Source organism: Eriocheir sinensis, chromosome 32 (assembly GCF_024679095.1).
Source record: "Eriocheir sinensis breed Jianghai 21 chromosome 32, ASM2467909v1, whole genome shotgun sequence".
NCBI classification, from domain to species: Eukaryota; Metazoa; Arthropoda; class Malacostraca; order Decapoda; family Varunidae; genus Eriocheir; species Eriocheir sinensis.
Window position 1 is genome coordinate 15,615,550 of NC_066540.1, and position 22,920 is coordinate 15,638,469.

Here is a 22,920-nt window from a genome sequence, read left to right on the forward strand (position 1 = left end):
TGGGTAGTGTTATGAGCCTGGTGGTAGTTTGAGAAGGCTTGTGTACCATGAACGTAAAAACTACTCTTGAGAACCCGACGCATTTCCTTTGTGGTCTTGGGAAATAGTTATTGTGAGCACTTAAAGCTTTGGTAGTGGTTGTGTGTTATTTCCATGGGTACCTAGTTTTGTGAGCCTGGTGGTAGTTTTGTTGGTGGTAGCGAGTGTTCTAAGTGCTAATCGGTTCACGGATAGAGAAAGTCACCCGCTAATCGGTTCACGGATAGAGAAAGTCATCCCGGACTCATCCGCCAGGGTTACTTTATTGGACAAAACATACACAGCTCATTACGACAAGGACAACACATAGAATAGGTGTTTGTTTGTGTATGCGTTTGTGTGAATGTTGTTTGTGTAGGTTAACATTTAAGTGTTGGTGTATGTGTGGAACAATGTGTAACGGTGGACAACAAAAGGACATAGACGGACAGTCAAAGGTAAACGAGTACAAGAAAAGTTAAACATTGAAGACACGACGCGGACTGAGACAAGTACTGACGATGAACATTTAACATGAAAACACTTAAAATCTTAGTCTGTGTTTACAGCGCCCCATTTTCTTATTGTCACTGAGGGGAAAGAGCACGGAATTTGAGCGATGACTGCTACAGTTTGACAAGTCTTCTGCGCCATAAACAAAAAAAGTACTCTTGAAAACCCGAACGCCGAAAGCTTTGGTAGTGGTTGTGTTATTTCCATGGGTAGTTTTGTGAGGCTGGTGGTAGTTTGACAAGGCTTCTGCACCATGAACGCCTTGGGAAATGGTAGTTGTGGTAGCCAATAGTGTCAGATGAGAGAATAGGGGCCTCGAAGTGCGACCATTCATTGCTACACTTCGCAACCCACTCGATCACCGCTTCCCCCCCCCCCTTCTCGCCCCCCCCCCCCCCCCCTACCCACCCACCTTGCTCTTCGTTAATGTAGAGAGAAAGGCGACGTCATGGAGGTGGCTGTTGGCCTTTCCCTGTGACCTGTGGTGGTGTGCGCAGGCCAGGCAGACTGACAAGATGATGGTGGTGATGGTGGTGGTGGTGATGGTGATGATGGTGATGATAGTGGTGGTGGTGGTGATGATGATGGCACACACACACACACACACACACACACACACACACACACACACACACATATATACATGCATAGATACAGAGAGAGAGAGAGAGAGAGAGAGAGAGAGAGAGAGAGAGAGAGAGAGAGAGAGAGAGAGAGAGAGAGAGAGTTACACAAAAGTCAATTCTGATTCTTCATCTCAAGAAACTTTCAATGAGGAGGAGGAAGAGGAGGAGGAGAAAAAGGGCAGGGAAGAGAAGGCAACTCTCTCTCTCTCTCTCTCTCTCTCTCATTAAAACAAAAAAAGACACGCCATTATCCAGAAAGAAAGATAGGTGCATTGTTAGAGAGAGAGAGAGAGAGAGAGAGAGAGAGAGAGAGAGAGAGAGAGAGAGAGAGAGAGAGAGAGAGAATGTGTGTATGTGTGTGTGTGTGTGTGTGTTATCTAAGTCACACGCCTTATATAACCTTTGAACTATATAGTTTGTTTGTGGTCCTTATATGACCTTGAACTCTCTCTCTCTCTCTCTCTCTCTCTCTCTCTCTCTCAGAAATACAAAGGTTCAAGGAAAATTTTCTCAACAGATTATTCCTCCGTCAGAGAGAGAGAGAGAGAGAGAGAGAGAGAGAGAGAGAGAGAGAGAGAGAGAGAGAGAGAGAGATGAAAGGAAAAACAGTACCGACAATTTCAACTTTTTTTATAGCCGTGTGTGTGTGTGTGTGTGTGTGTGTGTGTGTGTGTGTTCACTAATTACCGTCCATCAAACATAACAACTAGAATAATTGTAGCAGGCAGCGCGTTGCTCCACCCACCCTGCTTCCTCACGTCACCCTCTGTTGTGGTCCTCTGGCCTTGGCTTCGTTCTCTCTCTCTCTCTCTCTCTCTCTCTCTCTCTCTCTCTCTCTCTCTCTCTGGCGGAGTCTTATTGTTATCCTTCCCTCCATTTATCTTTATCTTTCCGTCACGCTTTCTTTATTACTTCTTCCTTATTCCATTATCTTCCTCCCAGCCTTCCTTCCCTTCCGTTATCTTCCTCCCAGCCTTCCTTCCCTTCCGTTATCTTCCTCCCAGCCTTCCTTCCCTTCCGTTATCTTCCTCCCAGCCTTCCTTCCCTTCCGTTATCTTCCTCCCAGCCTTCCTTCCCTTCCGTTATCTTCCTCCCAGCCTTCCTTCCCTTCCGTCTTCACACGCGGCTGTGGGGCAGGGCTGTGGCCTTGTCCCGTCGCTTTTCAACACCTGCATGGACTGGGTACGAGGCAGAGTACTCCAGACTCACTGTGGAACAATTGTTGGCAATACCAGGGTCACTGACCTTGTTTTTGTCGATGATGCAGTAACCCTGGCGGAGTCGCTAGGGCAGTGGCGTAGGTACGGAGGGGGGCGCGTGTCCCCCCCCCATGAGCTGCCCATGTGCTCCCCACCCACTCGCCATGCCCCAATACCCACCAATGATCTGATTTTAGAACCACAGATTATGTGGCTGCAGAATGCCACTTGTCTAGTGTCCCCCCCCTCCCCCTCCCCCCATACTCGGCTGTGCCCCACCCCAAAGATAGATACCTATATAGCTTGCCACCGCGCTGGAGGTTTTGGTGATGGCTGTCGAGGAACTGCACGAGGAGGCGAAGCCCTTGGAACTTCAGGTCTCCTGGGCCAAGACCAAGGTACAGGTGTTTGGAGGCTTGCTGGATGAAACAGTAGTCTGTCCATGCGTGTGACGAGGACATTGAGTCTTGGAAAAACTCACATACTTTGGTAGCGTAGTTTAGTACAACGGCGTGTCCCGCCAGGAAGTCTTACGGCGGATTGGCTTGGCCCACGGTGTTATGGACCTGGTCAGCACGAGTGTATGGCGTTGTCGATACCTGTACAGAAGGACAAAGATCCGGATCTTCTAGTCCCTTGTGGTCCCTGTCTTACTCTGTTGCAGTGAGACATGAACACTAAATGGGGACTTGGAGAGGCGGACTGATGCCTTTGGTAAAACATGTCTACGCAGAATCATGGAATATCGCTGGAATGACCGTATCAAACCTGCGACTACTCCGTGAGACTGATTCGACATATATTACCTGCATAGTCCGTCAGCGCCAACTCCGGCTATACGGGCACGTGGCACGCTGCCCAGAAGCCGACCCTGCCCACCGAGTTGACAACCCTGAGTGGAGGAGGCCAAGGGGACGCCCATTGAGTTCATGGCTTGAGCAAATCGATAGATCCCGCCGTGAGGTACAGGATGGGAAGGCGCTTACATGAAGACTTGACCGGAGGAACCCCCTAGTTAGCCTTCGTCGAGTGGGCGGAGCGACGCGCCCCCAGTCGTATGCTCCCATTGATTGATTGGTTCCTCCTTCACTCCTTCATTCCTTCATTCATAGCTTCGGCACTCTCCTTTGATATTATTGTCGTTGTTGTTGTTGTTATTGTCAATGTTGTTTACTGATATATTACTCTCATTGTCTTTCAGAAGATGATGCCAGATGAGCGACAATCAACAATGGGGGAGAGAGGAGGGGGAGGAGGAGGAGGGGGAGGAGGTGAAGACGAAGAATCGGGAGGAGGAGGAGGAGGAGGAGGAGGCGGCATAACAGCAACAATAATGGAGGTAAAGTCACAGAAGGGGCAGGTGAGCGTCGTGGACCACTCCCCCCTCCCCCCCCCGCCCCCCGAGAACAGGTGTAACGGCGCCCCCCCTTACCTGAACGGGCTGAGGGAGGAGGAGGAGGAGGGAGAGGAAGAGGGAGGAGGAGGAGGAGGAGGAGAAGTGAGGGATTGTGTTGTGTTAACGTGTGTCAATGGGGAAGGAGGAGGAGGAGGAGGAGGGGGAGGAAATGAGGATCGAAGAGGAGGATATGGAGAAGGAGAGACAGGAGGAGGAGGAGAAGAGACACTGGAGAGCATTAACTCCACTTTCTCCTCCACTTATATATCCTCCTCCTCATACTCCTCCTCCTCCTCCTCCACCTCCTCCTCCGCCTTCCAGTTTGAGAAGGAAAGTTTGTACTCCCAAGAAGATGAACTTTACACGCTGGAGGAGGAGGAAGATGGAGGAGGAGGAGGAGGAGGAGGAGGAGGAGGAGGAGGAGGGGGGTACATGGAGGAGAACCCCTTCAACTTCGACCTTCAATCCGCGCACTTCGTCCTCGATCGCTCCGAGTTACAAATAGGACCCAAATCCGTGTACAACTTCGCCCCCCAGCCGTCCCCAGGGTGCGGCGCCCCCCACCCCCACCCAGGCGACACCCCCCACCCCCCACACCCCCCAGGCGTCCACGTGTCCCACTCCGCTCCAGACGTGGCCCGGGGGGGGAAAGGGGAGGACGTGACACACTCCACCAGCTCCACCTCACTCCACATCAGCATCCACACCCCCCCAGTCCACCCCATCCCCCAGCAGCCCCCCGGCCACCCACACCCCCCGGGACACAACCCCCTGCACCAAACTCAGTCCGCCCCAGGGGTCTCACCAACGCCCCATGTATCCCCGCTCCCCCGGCCTGGCTCCCGCCCCGCCCGATCCCCAGTGGTTCCCCCGCCCCCCCAGCCCCCCAGCCGCAACGTCACCACCCTGGGTATGCCCCCCTCAGCCCCCACTACCCCCGGCACCATCAACATCACGGAAGGGGGCAGTATGGTGATGGGGACCCAGATTGTGATTCATTCCTCATGCCCCAATGCCCATACGGTGAGTGCTTGTTGTTGTTGTTGTTGTTGTTGTTGTTGTTGTTATGGTTGTTATGGTTGTTGTTTTGTACAGTATCAGGCACCTCCAAGGAAGACGAGAAGAGTTAACACACACACACACACACACACACACACACACACACACACACACACAGAGAGAGAGAGAGAGAGAGAGAGAGAGAGAGAGAGAGAGAGAGAGAAACAAACAGCCCCGGAAATGATTGTAACCTTGCCGTTGGAGGAGATCAGAATATAAATTAAGATGAAGGAGAACGATTATATCTATTTTTTATCTATATGTATGTATGTATGTATGAATGTATGTATTTATCTATGTTTATAAGAAGAAGAAGAAGTAGGAGAATGATAGTATTTTTCTCTCTTTCTCTATTTTTTTTTTTTACAGCAGAGGAAACAATTCAAGGGCGTAAAAAAAAAAGAAAACAATGATTAAAAAAATGATTGTATTTCTCTCTTTCTCTATATATTTTTCTTTTCTCTTACAGCAGAGGAGACAGTACAAGGGCGTTAAAAAAAAAGAAAACAATGATTAAAAAAATGATTGTATTTCTCTCTCTCTCTCTCTCTCTCTCTCTCTCTCTCTCTCTCTCTCTCTCTCTCTCTCTTTTTTTTTTTTTCTTTTTTTACAGCAGAGGAGATAGGGCGTAAAAAAAGGAAAACAACAATAATAAAAAAAAAATCCCTCTACTTACTGCTCCTAAATAGAGTAATGTGTCCAAAAAGATAAGTCAATTTCGGGAGGTAGATCTGTATGTCTCTACCTCTATCTAACTCCATGTATTTATCTATCTATCTATAATTATAAGAAGTAGAAGAAGAGTGCTAGTACAGTCGTCCCTCAAATAGTACGGTTTTCAATAGCTCGGTTTCGGTTTTATGTGAATTTTCATAGAAGATATTTTTAGGATTTTTGAATGTCCTAAAAAAGGTCTTTATGACAATCCATATAAAACCGAACCCGAGCTATTGGAAATCGTACTATTTGAGAGATGACTGTATTTCTCTCTCTTTCTGTCTGTATATATGTATGTATGTCTGTACCTATATCTAACTATGTATCTATCTATCTATCTCACTATCACCAGCACAACGATAGGGGAGGCGACCCAGCAGCCGGCACTCCCAACCCAAACACAACCACCACCACTACACCCAACCCCACCAACACCACTACCACCCCAAGCGACCCCTCCACCACTCCCACCACCACCTCCTCCACCAGCACCGCCCTCGCCTCGCTGCTGACGGAGGTGCGGGAGAAGCTATCGACGGTGTACATCAGACAGACTAAGACCTCCTTCGTGCCGTGGCTGAAAGGGCACCAAGTGATTCCCATGACGGAGTTTTACACGGAGTCGAGGATCATCTCCGTCGACAAACAGGGCCGGCAGACGAGCAAGAGCGTGGACCTGGTGCATAACTTGGTGAAGGAGGAGGAGGTGAGAGAGAGGAAGGGAGATAGAGGGGGAAGGGGGAGAGGGAGAAAAGGATGAGTGGGATTTGAGAGAGAGAGAGAGATAAAGATGAGGAGAGAGGGAGGAAGGGGAAGAGGAGAAGAAGGGTGGAGGTATAACTAGGTGAGAAAAGAAGGAAGGAAGGGAGGGAATGGATGGGTATGTTATAGTCTTGAAGGGAGAGAGATGGATGGAAGAAAGGAAGGAAGGAAGGGAGGGAATGGATGGGTATGTTTAAGTCTTGAAGGGAGAGAGATGACTGGAAGGAAGGAAGGGAGGGAGAGAGGAAGGGAAGAAAAGAAGGAAGGAAGGGAGGGAATGGATGGGTATGTTACAGCCTTGAAGGGAGAGAGATGACTGGAAGAAAGGAAGGAAGGAAGGGAGGAAGGAGGAAGGGAGGAAGGGAGTGTACTAAATGCGTGATGAGAATGATAATTATAATAATGATATGCAATTTTTTCTCCTCTCCCTCACTTCTCATTCCTTCCACCCCCTTCCCTTCCTTCCCCTCCCCTTCTTCTTCCTTTCCTCTCTCTCACTTCCCTTCCCTACCCTTTCCCCATCCTTATCTATTCTACCACTCCTTTCCCATCTTCCCCTTCCCTTCCCTTCTTACCCTTCCTTCCCTAACCTTTCTTTCTTTCCCTTTCCTTTGATATCTTTCTCCCCCCTTCCCTCTCTTCCCTTCCCCTCCTTTCATTTCCATCTCCTTCCCTTCCTATCCTATCCCCTTCCTACCCTTCCTTCCCTAACCTTTCTTTCCCTCTCCCCCTTCCCTCTCTCCCCTCCCCTCCCTTCCCTCCTACAGACGCGTTACCTGGTGGAGGGGGAGCCTGGGATGGGGAAGACGCTGCTGGCCCTTAAGCTGGCCATTGACTGGGCTAACAAGAAGGCGCTGCAGGAGTTTAAGTTCGTGTTCCTCATCTTCCTGCGGGACTTCAAGGGCAGCCTGGAGCAGTACGTGAGGGAGGAGCTGCTGCCCTCGCACTTTCAGGAGAAGTAAGTGGGGGGGTGGAGGGGTGGGGGGGTGGGGGGGGGATGCTGGTGTTGTTGTGTACTTGAATGTATGGACAGTATAGGTTGTATGCGTTAAGTGGCTATCACACTGGGCAAATTTTCCGTGGATCTTCAGTCAAACCACGATTCCCGCTGGAGTGGTTCTCATATTTCCGTGGTTTTCTGACGTGTCCACGATCTTCCAAAGCTACGGTAGATTTCACTGAAGGACGACGGTATTACTCACCATCATCATCATCAGCAATAACAAGAAACAAATGAGAACCACGCCAGCGGAAATCGTGGTTTGACTGAAGATCCACGGAAAATTTGCCCAGTGTAATAGCCCCTTAATATTCACGAGAGGGTAGCCAACTCTTGCTTAAAATATGGATTCTTTTTTTGGTCCCTGAATGCAGTGCAGTAACAGTTGACATCCGAAAAATAGAAGGGGAGTCAAGGGGGTCGACGGGGGCGAAACTCCCCCTCCCACGTTAAGGGGGTCGAGGAGGGTGAAGCTCCCGTCATGTGGGCTACGTTAGGTTAAGTTAGGTTAGGTTAGTTAGACTTATTCGGTATGCGGTGTGTGCCGGCGGAAATACGCAGCGCGGGACGGGACAGAAAAAAATGTACCATCTTCATTGTAAAAAGCCTCATGTTTTGTCTTGAAATAAGGAGTCAGTGTCTCGAAATAAGTAGGCTACCCTCTCGTTAATAATCTCTCTCTCTCTCTCTCTCTCTCTCTCTCTCTCTCTCTCTCTCTCTCTCCAGGTTCCGGCAGGTGTGGGATTACTGCAAGGAGCACGAGGAGGAGGTGCTGTTCATCCTGGACGGCTACGACGAGCTGCAGCCACAGGACGAGGGCGACATCCGCAAGCTGCTGCACAACCACCAGGACTTCCAGAACAGCAAGGTGGTGGTGACGGCGCGGCCCGACGTGCTCAAGACCAACACGGAGCGCACGGTGGTCAAGGGCTTCAACGAGGCGCAGATGCTGGAGTTCATCACCAAGTACTTCCACCTGGTCAACGAGGACGAGCACGGCCGCTGCCTCAAGAAGATCATGGAGAAGGACGCCAAGTACCGCAAGCTGGCGGAGCGGCCGCTCTTCTGCGTGCTGCTTTGCATGCTGTACGGCTCGGCGGGCGTCACCAAGCTGCCCGACCGCCTCTCTGACATGATGTTCAAGATCATGCTCTGCCTCATCAAGTGGAACATCAAGAAGGTGGAGCTGCAGGTGGATGAGAACACGGACGCCTTCCCGCCGCAGTACGAGCGCGTCTTCCTCAGCTTCGGGCGGCTGTGCCTGGACGCGCTGCACACGGAGAAGACGCGCTTCAGCGACAAGGAGATCAAGGAGGTTGAGAACTCCGGGCTGCTGCTGCACCTCGGCTTTCTCACCAACGACAGCGAGAACCACGTCCTGGGCCACAAGAAGTTCTGGAAGCCCGTGCACAAGATCTTCCTGGAGTACCTGGCGGGGCTGTACATGGCGCACCACCTCGCCGCGCACCCCCGCGGGCCCTGCAAGCAGTGCCGCGGCTTCTCGGCCGTGTACCGCCACGAGCACGTGCTCAAGTTCGTGGTGGGCATCCTAGACAAGAACGCCCACCTGGCGCTGGACTACCGCCGCCTGCAGGCCCCTCTGCACATGAAGGACCAGCAGCTGCTCATGCTGCTGCGCGAGACCGAGGCCACGCGAGACAACTGCCGCGCCGTGGCCCGCCTGCTGGACCGCCGCACGGCCGTGGTCTATACCAGTGACGTGGACTTCGAGGGCTGGAGCGCCATCCTGGCCCAGAACTTCAAGCACCTGCGCTCGCTGGAGATCGTGTGGCGCATCAAGAGCAACAACCCTGACCAGGAGAGCTCCTTCAACGAGGCCTCGCCGGAGCTGTACCGCGACTTCTTCACCGCCCTGCGCTCCAACGCCAGCATCACCCGGATCAGCGTGCGCGCCATGCAGGACGGCGAGCCCTTCTCCGACGCCAAGATTGAGCTCTTCTTCTCCCACCTGCAGAACGTGCTCACCAAGGACAGCCTCAAGGAGCTGGAGATCAAGGAGCTCAACATGGTGGCCTCGGAGCCGCTCAGACGGGCAGTGGAGCGCGCCACTTGCAACATGGACCGGGTGAGTTGGGATGACCACTACACTTGATACACGGCTGCTTCTTCCACAATAGCAACAACAGACACGATCACTACTAACACTCCGACAAGAACAAACATAATAACTACCACGGAAACACTGTATATCACTCACTCAAACTTGCACACGGGAGGAATAGGAGGGTGAAGAGAGAGAGAGAGAGAGAGAGAAAGAAGGATAGAAGAAAGGAAGGAAAGGAAAAGGGGAGGAGGAGAAGCAGGTGGAGAGAGAAGGAAGGGGAGGTGGAGGAGGAGAAAAAGGACAAATAAGTGTGAACAGTGTACATCCACTACTACTACTTCCACTCCTAACCACCACCACCACCCACCACTTCCACCATCACCCCTACAACCCCTTAACACCCCCCACCCTCCCCCCCCCACAGAAGGCGCTGGAGTCCCTTGAGAAGCTACACCTGGACATGTACCTCCGCGATGAAGACCTGAACGTGATCTGCGACCGTCTGAAGCGCTGTGCCACGAGTCTGCGCGAACTGCAGCTGACCCGCCTGGAACACGGCTCGGCGGGCTTCCGGAGTCTGGTGGAACTCCTGCGGAAGAACAAGAACCTTCACACCCTTTGCAGTGAGTGACGACGGAGGCGGTGAAGTAGGGGAAGAGGGTGGAGAGTTTTTGTTCATGTTATATTTGTGGTTATTGTTTATTTTTATTTATTTTTTTGAAGGGGAGAGTTTTTTTTCTAGGTATATTTGTGTATACTGTTTATTTTTATCTAATTATTTATTTATTTATTTTTACAACAAAGGAGACAGCTCAAGGGCACACACAAAAAAGGAAAATAATAAAAAAAATATGCCCGTTTGAGAAGGATGGACATAGAGGAGCTTTTTTTTTTAGGTGTTTTCTGTGTTTTGTGTTTTTTTTTCTAGTTTGTTTATATTAGTGATTATTGTTGTTGTTGTTGTTGGTGTGTGTGTGTGTGTGTGTGTGTGTGTGTGTGTGTGTGTGTGTGTGTGTAATTCAATTGTGTAGTTTATTAATTCATGTGATCTTCCTTCCCTCCCCTCCTCCTCCTCCTCCTCCTCCTCCAGTCTCTATGAACAAGGAGCAGCTGATGTACGGTTCGGGCACCTTCATGACGCCCTCGGACCTCCACGCCGGGCAGGTCCACATGCCTCGTCACGCCAACAAACGGAGCAAGGACGCCTTCAGACAGCAGGTGTGGAGGGGAGGTGGGCAGGAGGTAGGGGGTAGGGGGGGAGGAAGAGGAAGAGGAGGAGGAGCAGGAGGAAGGTGACTGATTTGAGGTGGGGAATGAGGAAAAAGAGGAGGAGGAGGAGGAGGAAAAGGAGGACGAAGAGAGAGAAAGAAGGGAAGGAACGATATAAGGTAGAAGGAGGAGGAATATGAGGAGAGAAAAAAAGATTAAAGGAAGGAAAGCAGGAGGAGATGATGATAAGAAGAGGAAGGTTAGAAGAAGAAGAAGGAAGAGAGAAGGAAAGGAAAGAGGAGAAAAAAGATGGAAAAAAGGATAGAAGGAAGGAAGAGAAGGAGGATGAAGAGAGAGAAAGAAGGATAGGAGGAAGGAAAAGAAAAAAAGATTAGAAGGAAGAGAAGAAGAAGCAGGATAGAAGGAAGGAGTAGGAGGATGAAGAGAGAAAAAAAGGATAAAAGGAAGAAAGAGAAGGAGGATGAAGAGAGAGAAAGAAGGATAGAAGAAAGGAAGGAAATGAAAAGGGGAGGAGGAGAAGGAGGTAGAGAGAGAAGGAAGGGAAGGTGGAGGAGGAGAAAAAAAAAGGAGAAAAGGGAGAAGAAGGAGGAGGAGGAGGATAACAACAACAACAACAACAACAAGAAGAGGAGGAGGAGGTATAGAGGAATAAAGAGAAGATATAGGAAAGAAGGAAAACAGAGAGAGAGAGAGAGAGAGAGAGAGAGAGAGAGAGAGAGAGAGAGAGAGAGAGAGAGAGAGAGAGAGAGAGAGAATATTGATGCATTTCACTAATATACTTCATCCACCACCACTACCACCACCACCACAGGAGCAGAAGGCCAGCACCGTCCCCTCTCCACCACAGTACCCAACCCGCGATCTGAGTTACCTGTTTGGCGACCATCTCAACACAGGGGTCAGGCGCACGGTGGAGGCACGCGGCTACTACTTCGTCTGTGGAGGTGAGGGAGGGAGTAGGGAGGGAGTGGTATAGGAGAAGGGGTGTTTGGAAAGGGGGATGATATGTGTGTGTTGGGGGGGAAAGTGAAGGGGAGGGAGGTGAGGAGTAGGGGAAGGGAATGGTATAGGAGAAAGGGTGTTTGGAAAGGGGGATGATATGTGTGTGTTGGGGGGGAAAGTTAAGGGGAGGGAGGGACGGTGGAGTCAGGGGCATATGCTGTAGCTCTGTGGTGGGAGAACTGTAGTGACCCTTTAAATTTTCCCGTTTTCTTCACCTTTATTTCTTTAGTCTCCCCTTTGACACCACGTTCTCTTTCTGTTCTCCCTTTTTCATCACACACTATTCCATTTCCTTACATACGGTTACTACTACTACTACTACTACTACTACTACTACTACTACTACTACTACTACTACTACTACTACAACCACTACCACTGCAACTACTACCACTGCTACCACTATTATTATGACCACTACCACTAACCCCCCTATCACAACCACCACCACACCCACAGATGGTGAGAGCCGGCTGCCCCTTCCACTATGCATCAGCAGCCAGCACCAGTCTGTGTTCCACCAGCTGTTCAGTGCCGTGGCAGAGAGCAACCTCCAGCACCTGACCCTGGTCGACCCCTGCCTCTACCTCACCACCGCCGACCTGGTCTGCCTCGGGGATGCCATCAGGCGGACCAAACACCTCACCATGCTCAAGTTGCCAGGGCTGAAGGTGAGGGGTTGGGGGTGGGGGCGTGATTTGAAGGGGGAGTGTGTGTGTGTGTGTGTGTCATATTGTTTTTAATTTTTCGTAGTTTTGTTTTAATTTACACACACACACACACACACACACACACACACACACGCTGTTAACGGTGACATACACACACACACACTGTTAACGGTGACACACACACACACACACACACACACACACAACCACTACCACTGCAACCACCACCACCACTACCACCACCACTACCGTCACCACCACCACCACCACCACCAATGCTCCCCCTTCCCCCAGGCGGAGCAGTACATGCCCATCCTGCTGGGCCTGGGTCAGTCACAGTCGCTGCGCACGGTGAGGCTTGAGTCGCCGCGCGTCGTCATCACCGACACCGCCTACCACCTGGCCTGCACCGCCCTCAGGCACAACATGGCGCTGCGCTCTCTCTCCCTCGCCCACTGGGAGTTCAGTCTGCAGGTAACACTCACCTGAGGGGACTCTTCTCCATGGGGAAGAATTGGCTTTTCAACCATTTTTTAGTGACACAGAGTTAAGGGTTGGTCATTGCATGGAGAGTGCTTGCTGAGGGGGTTAGGTTCATCCTTTAGTGAAGCAGAGCATAGGACTGTGACGGTGGACTGTTGGAGAGTGCCCAAGATCAAGGAGTGGCTGTGCCTCATAGGACACACTGGAGAAAGCTAGGAGAGTTGCGCTGCCAGGTTACTGGGACTCTGGACCAATATCGGGCTCTGTTATGTAGAACTAGAGCTCTCTTGAGGAGACAAGGTAAAGTATGTCAGTTGTCTTGGTCAGGGTGTCAAGGGCTATTTCAACATAAATGACCATGACCTTCTTACTGAACCCTGAAGTAAAAGAGCACATATTTTAGTATGCTCTGCAGGTCGCTCACACACCTGACCAGCAGGCTAGATCACTGAAGCAGGCAGCCTCAGCATGAGCCAACAAGCTTGGGCCGTATTCTCAGACTTTTGGCTGTTTGAGCAAATATTTCCCAAGCCTACTAAGGAGGTTAATCAGGTTCCCATGAGTGTATTCATGCTCATGGCGCAGAAAAACACTTGTCAAACTACCACTGGACTAATAAACTTACTCACGGAATACCCACTACAACCTCTACAAAAGCCTTACCAAATGGGAGTGTGCGAGCCCTGAAATGTTTGAGAATATGCGGCTTGATCCCACCTTAATTGATACCCTACGCCCCTGTCCACCCAGCAGTGAATGGGTACCAGGTATTAATCGGGGGTTGTGTCCCGTCTCCTGGGGTCTGTTCCCTTCTCCTACAATTCCTTCCCCTTCTGTCCCTCTCCGGCATATGACCTCAGGTGTTGCGCCGACTGAACATTCCTTCCTTCTGTCCCTCTCCGGCATATGACCTCAGATGTTGCGCCGACTGAACGAAACTTTCCAACTTTCCATCTTAATTCCGTCACCTGGTCCGTCATGTCTCCCTAACCCCCCCCCCTCCCCCTCACCCCCCCCCAGGACAAGGTCACCGCCAGACTCTACCTGAAGGACCTCCTGGCGTCATGGCGGGTGGAGGAGTTGAACCTTAGCAACTGCACCATTGACGTGGGCGCTGGCCTGCCCCCCTCACCCCCCCTCTTCCCGCCCATCCTGCCGCCCATCCACTCCCCGACGCAGCACTGGTCAGGCATCAAGACCCTCAGACTATCAGAGGTCAAGGTCAAGGAGTCGCCAGGCTTTCAACAGAGGGGTCACCTACTCCTGCCCATTGTGCGCTGCTGCCCCAAGTATGTTTGTGTTTAATTTAATTTTTTATTCTTTGTTATTTATTTATTCTAAGTTATTTAATGTATTTAGTCTGATGTTTTTTTCCTGTTGTATTTGTTTCTTCTTTTATCTATGTCATGTTGTTGTTGTTGCTAATGTTTATATTGTTTTATTTATTTTTTTTATTTTTTTTACAACTAAGGAGACAGCTCAAGGGCACAAAAAAAGAAAACATAATAAAAAAAAAGCCCGCTACTCGCTGCTCCTAAAAAAGAGAATCAAAAGAGGTGGCCGAAAGAGAGGTCAATTTCGGGAGGAGATTATTGGTTATTATTGTTGTAGTAGTAGTAGTAGTAGTGGTAGTGGTAGTGGTAGTAGTAGTAGTAGTAGTAGTAGTAGTAGTAGTAGGAGGAGGAGGAGGAGGAGGAGGGAAAGGATGTTTAGAGTAAGAAGTATTTAGTTGAAGTTACTCATTTTGTTCTCTTCCTCCTGTTCCTCCTCTTCCCAATCCTTATCCTCATCCTCCTCCTTCATCTCCTCCTCCTCCTTCTTCTTTTCTTTCCCCTCTTCCTCATCCTCCTTCTTTATCTCCTCCTCCCCCTTCTTCTTTCCCCTCTTCCTAATCCTCCTCCTCATCCTCCTCTTTCATCTCCTCCCCCTTCTTATCTTCTTTCCTCCTCTTCCCAATCCATATCCTCCTCCTCCTCCTTCATCTCCTCTTCCCCCTTCTTCTCTTCCTAATCCTCCTCCTCATCCCATTTATACTCTTCTCCCACATTAATTCCTCCCCCCTCCCCCTCCCTCCCTGCCTCCCCCCACACAGCCTCACCTCCCTGGACCTGTCGGCCGGCCACGCCCTCCGCGCCACGCTTGACGACCAATCAGCTGTCGCCTTTTTTGAACTGCTCGGCGCCAACTTCAAGAAACTGCGCGAACTCACCCTCGGCAACTGGGACTTCCAATTTGCCGAGTACGAGAAGACCTGCTCCAAGATCGGGCAGGCCGCGCGCTCCTGCCATGACCTGCGCGTGCTTATGATGGACAGGGTGCAGGAGACACGCTCGGGCCTGTCGCTATCCCTGCCCTGCACCTACACCTTCCTGCACCAACTCGTCAGCAATATGCCCAGACTTTGCGAGCTGTCTCTTTGCTACTACAAGATCGACGGCTTGGAGCTGGACGTGGACACTGCCTCGAGACTCGCCTCCTGCTTGCACGACCACTGGACCTCCTCGGCTAAGTTTAAACTGAAGGTGTTTGGTTTGTCCCCGCGCGTGGAGACGGCCATTCAGGAGGCGCTGCGCAGGGAGGGGGTCAGCGTGAAGGTCAGTGAGGAGTACCCTAGGGTTTTCAGCGTGCGCCGTGGGTACTTCCTGCGTAGCTGAAAGTTCCGGGCGGCCGTGTCCTTACCAGCTCACTGAAGGAAGGAAGGATGGATAGGATAGGATAGGAAGGAAGGGTGGGGAGAGGAGAGAAAGGGACAGAATGGATGATGGAGTTGAGGAATGTGTGTGGATAGGTGGAGAGGATAAAGGAAGGAGGGAAGGATAGATGGAGAGAATGAAGGAGAAAGAACAGAATGAATGGATGGATAGAAAAATAGAACAGATAAAGGAAGGAGGGAAGAGAGAGAGAAGAAGAAAGGATAGAATGAATATATGGAAGCATGGAAGAATTGATAGGATAGATAGATGGGATGGAAGGAAGGAAGAAAGAGAGGAAGAAAGCTTGGATGAATAGAACAAGGATAAGAAGAAATGAAGATAGGAAGGATAGGAGGGAGGAATAGAGAGAATGAAGGTGGAAGAAGGAAAAAAAAGAGGAAAAATAGCGGAGGAAAAAAGACGAAATAGAAGATAGAATTGAAGAAAATGAGAGAAAGAAAGAAAAGGAAGGAAGGAGAGAACGAGAAGGATAAATGGGAGTGAAGATAAAATGAAGACAGGAACAGAGAAAGAGAGAAAGAAGGAATAAAAGACAAAAAAGACAAAACAAGAGATAGATAGATAGAAGGAAAGAAAGGAACGAAAAGGGTGAATAGACAACTAGATAAAGATGAGAGAGAGAGAGAGAGAGAGAGAGAGAGAGAGAGAGAGAGAGAGAGAGAGAGAGAGAGAGAGAGAGAGATAAAAACAAAAACAAAAACAAAAGGGAATAGCTTATGTTCGTTCGTAAGTGTGTTCGTCGTTTACATTGTCCACGCTTGTCCGTCCGTCCGTCTGTCTGTCTGTCTGTCTGTACTTGTCCGATTACCATTATCATTATCATTATTATCATTATTATTATTATTATTCCTTCGCTTTGAGCAATACTAGGTAAGACACTGCCGCCCTCGATATAAGGAACTCCGCCAGGCTTCGGAACCCCCTTATAACGACCCCCTTCAGTCCGTAACCTAATTTAGCCCCTCCCAGCGACCCGGCTCCAGCGTGTCTTAATGAGGGTAATTAAGGAGTGCGATTAAGAGGAGGGTTAATTTACGTGGTCTTGCCGAGGGAAAAAAAGTGGTGATAGAAAATGGGAAATTGTGCTTGTAGATGAGATTATTATTATTATTATTATTATTATTATTATTATTATTATTATTATTATTGTTGTTATTATTGTTATTATTAAGAAGTTTATATGTATGTGATTGGTTTGTAATGAGAGAGAGAGAGAGAGAGAGAGAGAGAGAGAGAGAGAGAGAGAGAGAGAGAGAGAGAGAGAGAGAGAGAGAGAGAGTTTTATATATATTTTAGTTTTATGGTGAAATACTATGAGATGTGTGCAGAGAGAGAGAGAGAGAGAGAGAGTTTTATATATATTTTATTTTTATGGTGAAATACTATGAGATGTGTGCAGAGAGAGAGAGAGAGAGTTTTATATATATATACGTTTTGTGGTGGAATACTATTAGATGTGTGCTGAGAGAGAGATTGCTTATTCTTTATTTTTTTTATTTATGTATTTATTTATTTTGTGTGTGTGTGTGTGTGTGTGTGTGTGTGTGTGTGTGTGTGTGTGTGTGTGTGTGTGTGTGTGTGTGTGTGTAGTAACCTAAAAGCAAGCAAGATAACGTTTTTTCAAAGGCGAATTCAGAAAAAAAAATGAGGTAAAACAAAAACACATATAGGCAAAAATTATAACGTGCAATACAGGAATGAATACACAGATAGATAGATAATAGATAGTACTGATAGATAGACATGCTCTTAACAATGCAATCATTAGACTTATGTATACAGATAGATAACACATACCCCTGATAGATAAACCCACACACAATAGAAGTAAAAATCAACACACTGCAATAGACGGATAGATAACACATACCCCTGATAGATAAACCCACACACAATAGAAGTAAAAATCAACACACTGGATAGATAAACCCACACACAATAGAAGTAAAAATCAACACACTGCAATAGACAAATAGATGGGCGATAGATACATGATACAAATACATATCAAACCAACATACACTGCAATACACTAATAGACAGTAGTTGAAAATGATTATAATACTGTTACAGATACGCGATACACTTATAGTTAACCCGGTAGCAGCGACGAGCCAAATTTATGGCTTTATCATGTAGCAGCGACGAGCCAAATTTGTGGCTTTACCGTGTAGCAGCGACGGGCCAAATTTGTGGCTTTACCGTGTAGCAGCGACGGGCCAAATTTATGGCTTTACCGTGTAGCAGCAGCGACGGGCCAAATTTGTGGCTTTACCGTGTAGCAGCAGCGACGGGCCAAATTTGTGGCTTTACCGTGTAGCAGCAGCGACGGGCCAAATTTGTGGCTTTACCGTGTAGCAGCGACGGGCCAAATTTGTGGCTTTACCGTGTAGCAGCAGCGACGGGCCAAATTTGTGGCTTTACCGTGTAGCAGCGACGGGCCAAATTTGTGGCTTTACCGTGTAGCAACGACGGGCCAAATTTGTGGCTTTACCGTGTAGCAGCAGCGACGGGCCAAATTTGTGGCTTTACCGTGTAGCAGCAGCGACGGGCCAAATTCGTGCCATGATATAAACCCCCAAAATAGATGATGCATAAACTGATCACAAATGCTTTGATATATATATTATGAAATGGTTTGTGTGAGAGATGATTTTTTTCTCATTTTTCTCGCTTAGAGGGACCATTAAGAAACACGATCCCCGCAGCTACCGGGTTAAGCGTGGGCGCCAGAATTTCCAGACGGGTTCATGCGTTAGTGTTTGTACCAACATTGCAATGGTTAGTTTGTCTCTTAAACTCGACCTTTTGGGATGGGGTGAGTCAGTTAGGAAGTGTTGGATTTTCACGGAGTTAATTAAGTCGACGCGTTACACTCTCTCTGGACGTGAAAGATGATACTAAAAAAGAAAAAAGAAAAGAAAAGAAAGAAAAAATAAGATGCCAAGAAAAACAAATGTCCACCCTATTTCCTTTTTATTTTTCATTTATTAGTGTTTCTTTTCATTTATTAGTGTTTTTCATTAGTGTTTCTTTTCATTTATTAGTGTTTTTTTTCATTTATTAGTGTTTTTTTCATTTATTAGTGTTTTTCTCATTTATTAGTGTTTTTTTTTCATTTAGTGTTTTTTTCATTTATTAGTGTTTTTTTTTCATTTATTAGTGTTTTTTTCATTTATTAGTGTTTTTTTTCTCATTTATTAGTGTTTTTTTCATTTATTGGTGGGCTTTTTTGTTTTCATATATTTTTTTTACCCCTGAGCTACTCCCTTTACTGTAAGAAAAAAAAATCCTTAAAAAAAAACGGGTTAAACAAAGACAAATCAGATTCTGACTAACACGACGTTTGGAAATTCAGGCGACACACTCCAACAAACAAACAGAGACAGACGATACACGATTACCGCTACACACGCCACAGCCAAAATCCGTACACTTCAAAACGCACAAACAAATACACTCAAAGGTTAAAAAAAAAAAGAACGAAGATGCGCGATACTTCAACTACAAAACAAAATGAAGACAAAGGTTGTAGAATGGTTGTGAATAATTTAGATAACCTGCTTGTGGTGTTTATTAGGAAGGTAATGATCTGTTAATTAAGGACATAGGGGGTGGAAAGGGAGGGAAGCGATTAAGGTCCATATCATCGGACTCTTCGAAGGTGTAGTCCATCTATTCAAAAGGCTCTCGCGGAAGTTATCGGGGGTTCCATGGGTGGTTTCATGAGCCAGGCGGTAGTTTGCAAGGCCTCCGCGGGGTTGTGAACGGGAAAACACACGACAGCCCGACATAGCTCCTCCCTGGCCTTAAAGAATAACCGTAACAAGAACCTGAAGTGCTTGATAGTACCGGTCATGTTAGGTTAGGTGTTTGGTAGTTAGCAAGATCAAGGTCACACCAGGTCAGGTAAGGTAGAGAGATAGTTAAAAAAAAGGTCAGGTTAGGTGTGTAGCAAGTGAGATCAGGTTATGATTTTATAGTTAACAAGGTCAAGGTCACATCAGGTCAGGCGTGGTAGGTAGCAAGGTTACATCAGGTCAGGTCAGGTCACGCAAGGTCATGAAATCAAGGTTGTGAAGTGAAACAGGGAAATGACAAAACTTACTGATAAAATTATTGAAGTGATTTGATGAATGAAGTGTGTGTGTGTGTGTGTGTGTGTGTGTGTGTGTGTGTGTGTGTGTGTGTGTGTGTGTGTGTGTATAAAGCTCAACTGAGGTAAATATATAAACTTCAAATAGCTCAAGTTAATGAAAGAGAAAAAAAGTCTAGTGAAAAATATATTAGTGTTAGTCCTTAACTGAAGACATTATTCTCGTTGACAAAAGTGGAAAAAAAAGGAATACTACATGAAAACATAAACAGATAACATAGATGAAATAGAAATAAAAATACTAGATGAAGTATAAAAATAAATAACACAAGCTTAAGTAAATATAAGAAAGTTAAATGCTTCGATGGTGCTTATTTGTATATTTTGAGCGTTTAATCTCATACGAGGAAAAACAAACACACAACTGGCAACATAGACAAATTATATATAAACAGATGAATGGATGAATGAACAATCTTTTTTTTTTTGATAGGTGTAAATATAAGGCTTTGGAATATTTTGCTTGGTTATTTTAAACTTAAAAAAAAAATCTGACTGGCAATAAAGACAAATTATAAAAATGAATGAATGAATGTTTTTTTAATGTAAGTTTAGATTTGTAAATATAAGATTTGAAAATATTGAAATGTCTGGCTTATTGGGACCATTTGGTTATTTTAAACTCGAAGCTCAAACCATGAAAACAAACAAACAAAAAAGATTGCTTACAGAATACAATCATAAGAAAGTGAATGAATGAATGAATAATACATGAGAAAGTGAATGAATGAATGAATGAATAAGTATGTTTAACTGTGAATATATGAACAATTTTGTATTTTTTTAAACTTAGCTCAGATGAAAAAAGCTAAATGTTACAAATTTGATGTGAAAGTGAATGGATGAATGTTGAATGACTAAATGAATATGAAAATTGTCGTACGTTTAACTGTGAATACATGAACAATTTTGTATATTTTTTAAACTTAGCTCATATAAAAAAGCTAAATGTTACAAATTTGATGTGAAAGTGAATGGATGAATGTAAATGACTAAATGAATATGTAAGTTGTCGTACATTTAACTGTGAATATAAGAAGAATTTTTATTTTTTTAAAAGTTAGCTCAGATGAAAACGTTAAGTGTTACAAATTAGATGTGAAAGAGAGATGAATGTAAATGAATGACTAAATGTACGCAAAAATTGTCTTATGTTTAACTGTGAATATAAGAAGAATTTTTATTTTTTTTAAAGTTAGCTCAGATGAAAACTTTAAGTGTTACAAATTAGATGTGAAAGAGAGATGAATGTAAATGAATGACTAAATGTACGCAAAAATTGTCTTATGTTTAACTGTGAATATAAGACGATTTTTGTATTTTTTTTCAAACTTCGCTCAGATGAAAACTTTAAGTGTTACAAATTAGATATGAAAGAGAGTGAATGGATGAATGTAAATGAATGACTAAATGTACACAAAAAAATGTCTTTCGTTTAACTGTGAATATTAGATTTTTGTATTTTTTTAAACTTAGCTCAGATGAAAGAAAAAAAATGAGTGAATGTTACTTTAAGTTTAGCTATGAATACAAGAAAGAATTTGTATTTTTTCATAAACTTCGCTCAGATGAAAGACTTTGAATGCTACAAATTGGATGGGAAAGAAAATAAAAAAAAGGCTAATGAGTGAATGTTACTTTAAGTTTAGCTGTGAATACAAGAAAGAATTTGTATTTTTTCATTAACTTTGCTCAGATGAAAGACTTTGAATGCTACAAAATGGATGGGAAAGAAAAAAAAAATGAGTGAATGTTACTTAAAGTTTAGCTGTGAATGCAAGAAAGAATTTGTATTTTTTCATAAACTTTGCTCAGATGAAAGACTTTGAATGCTACAAAATGGATGGGAAAGAAAAGAAAAAAAAGGCTAATGAGTGAATGTTACTTTAAGTTTATCTGTGAATACAAGAAAGAATTTGTATTTTTTCATAAACTTTGCTCAGATGAAAGACTTTAAATGCTACAAATTGGATGAGAAAGAAAAAAAAATAGAGTGAATGTTACTTTAAGTTTAGCTGTGAATGCAAGAAAGAATCTGTCTCACTTACGATAATTTTGTATATTTTAAGCTATAAGTTCAGATTGAAAAAAAAAAAAAAAACTACGGATGTCACAAAATCGATGAACATGGAAAGAAGTGGACAGATGAATGCACAAGGAAAAAAAAAGTTAGTTTAGCTCAAAATATAAGAAAAAATTCCACTCGGTTAAGATAATTTTGTATCCATAAGCAGCTCAGATTGAAAAAAAGAAAACTATAAATGTCACAAAATAGTTAAGAAATGGAGAAAATAGATGAATGAATGCATAAAGGGGGAAAAAATTGTGAGTTTAGCTGTAAATATAAAAAAGTGATGTATCTCAGTTAGGATAATGTTGTATTTTTTAAACGTAGCTCAGATAAATTACAAAAAACTATAAATGTCAGAATATATCAGAAAGAAGAAAGGAATAGATGAATAAGAATAAAAGAAGTGTAAATATAAGAAATTAAATAAATATCCTTGCTAAAATAACTTTGTATGTATAACTTGAAGCTGAAATGGGGCAAAACAAATACAGTAAATAAAATAAAATAAAATGAAAATAAAAACAGCAAAAAAATAGCCAAAGGAAAATAGGAAAATATGAAAGAAAATAGGAAAATAGCAAAGAAGGAAATAAATCGCTTTAACCAACCGATTGAGGGGAAGAGGGTGACGTACGGTATATCCGAAAATTCGTTATATCCGAACTTTTGGTATATAACGAAGTTTGTCTTATATTGAGGTGCATATACAAAAGTGAGGGTTTACTGTGGTATTTGCAGAATAGATAAGACGTGAGCGAGGAAGAAAAAAATGAAGACAAAGGAAAACAACGAAGCCAAAGTTAATGAAAAAAGGAAGAAAATTATTATAAAAAAACCGGAGACAATAAACATCATAAAACAGATGAAGAAAGCGAAGACGAGAGCGAAGGAAGAAAATAAGAAAATGCCACAAAGAAAAACAATAAAAACAAATGAGGAAAACAAAGTGAGTGAAGACAAAAAAAAAAAACCGGAAGCAGAGCAAGAAAACGAAGACAGGAAGGAAGAAAAAAAAATTAAACGTGAAAGAGAAAGCGGAAACAAATAAATGTCGACAGAGAGAGAGAGAGAGAGAGAGAGAGAGAGAGAGAGAGAGAGAGAGAGAGAGACGTTTGAAAAAAAAAATGATGCAATAGGTCAATACGATGGCTTTGTCTATAGTTACGCAAATGCCAAAGGATATATAGAGTACTCCCCATTTCCTGTACAGTGTTTGGTGTTGCTATATAAGCGACAAA

The 22,920-nt window shown here is 45.4% G+C and overlaps 1 protein-coding gene and 1 long non-coding RNA gene across 3 annotated transcripts in view; one reads left to right on the plus strand and one right to left on the minus strand.

Moving 5' to 3' along the window:
- Positions 1 to 16,129, plus strand: part of LOC127006246 (uncharacterized) — a 28,585-nt gene extending 12,456 nt beyond the window's left edge. Inside the window, exons 2-12 of one of the 2 annotated variants that reach the window (XM_050875878.1) lie at positions 3,561 to 4,775; positions 5,881 to 6,234; positions 7,058 to 7,248; positions 8,017 to 9,376; positions 9,780 to 9,978; positions 10,446 to 10,573; positions 11,397 to 11,529; positions 12,047 to 12,258; positions 12,553 to 12,732; positions 13,762 to 14,030; positions 14,834 to 16,129. In XM_050875878.1, the coding sequence (XP_050731835.1) occupies positions 3,561 to 4,775; positions 5,881 to 6,234; positions 7,058 to 7,248; positions 8,017 to 9,376; positions 9,780 to 9,978; positions 10,446 to 10,573; positions 11,397 to 11,529; positions 12,047 to 12,258; positions 12,553 to 12,732; positions 13,762 to 14,030; positions 14,834 to 15,395 (4,803 nt within the window). In that variant the 3' untranslated portion in view covers positions 15,396 to 16,129. Of the gene's footprint in view, positions 1 to 3,557; positions 4,776 to 5,880; positions 6,235 to 7,057; positions 7,249 to 8,016; positions 9,377 to 9,779; positions 9,979 to 10,445; positions 10,574 to 11,396; positions 11,530 to 12,046; positions 12,259 to 12,552; positions 12,733 to 13,761; positions 14,031 to 14,833 lie in introns of both variants that reach the window. The other variant, XM_050875877.1, reaches the window with a different exon arrangement.
- An 857-nt stretch (positions 16,130 to 16,986) lies between these two features.
- LOC127006253 (uncharacterized) overlaps positions 16,987 to 22,920 on the minus strand; it is a 7,471-nt gene continuing 1,537 nt past the window's right edge. Inside the window, exons 1-2 of the long non-coding RNA XR_007759351.1 lie at positions 17,372 to 22,920; positions 16,987 to 17,327 (exon numbers count right to left, since the gene is read on the minus strand). The exon at positions 17,372 to 22,920 is cut by the window's right edge and continues 1,537 nt beyond it. This is a non-coding gene — a long non-coding RNA (uncharacterized LOC127006253). The remainder of the gene's footprint in view (positions 17,328 to 17,371) is intronic.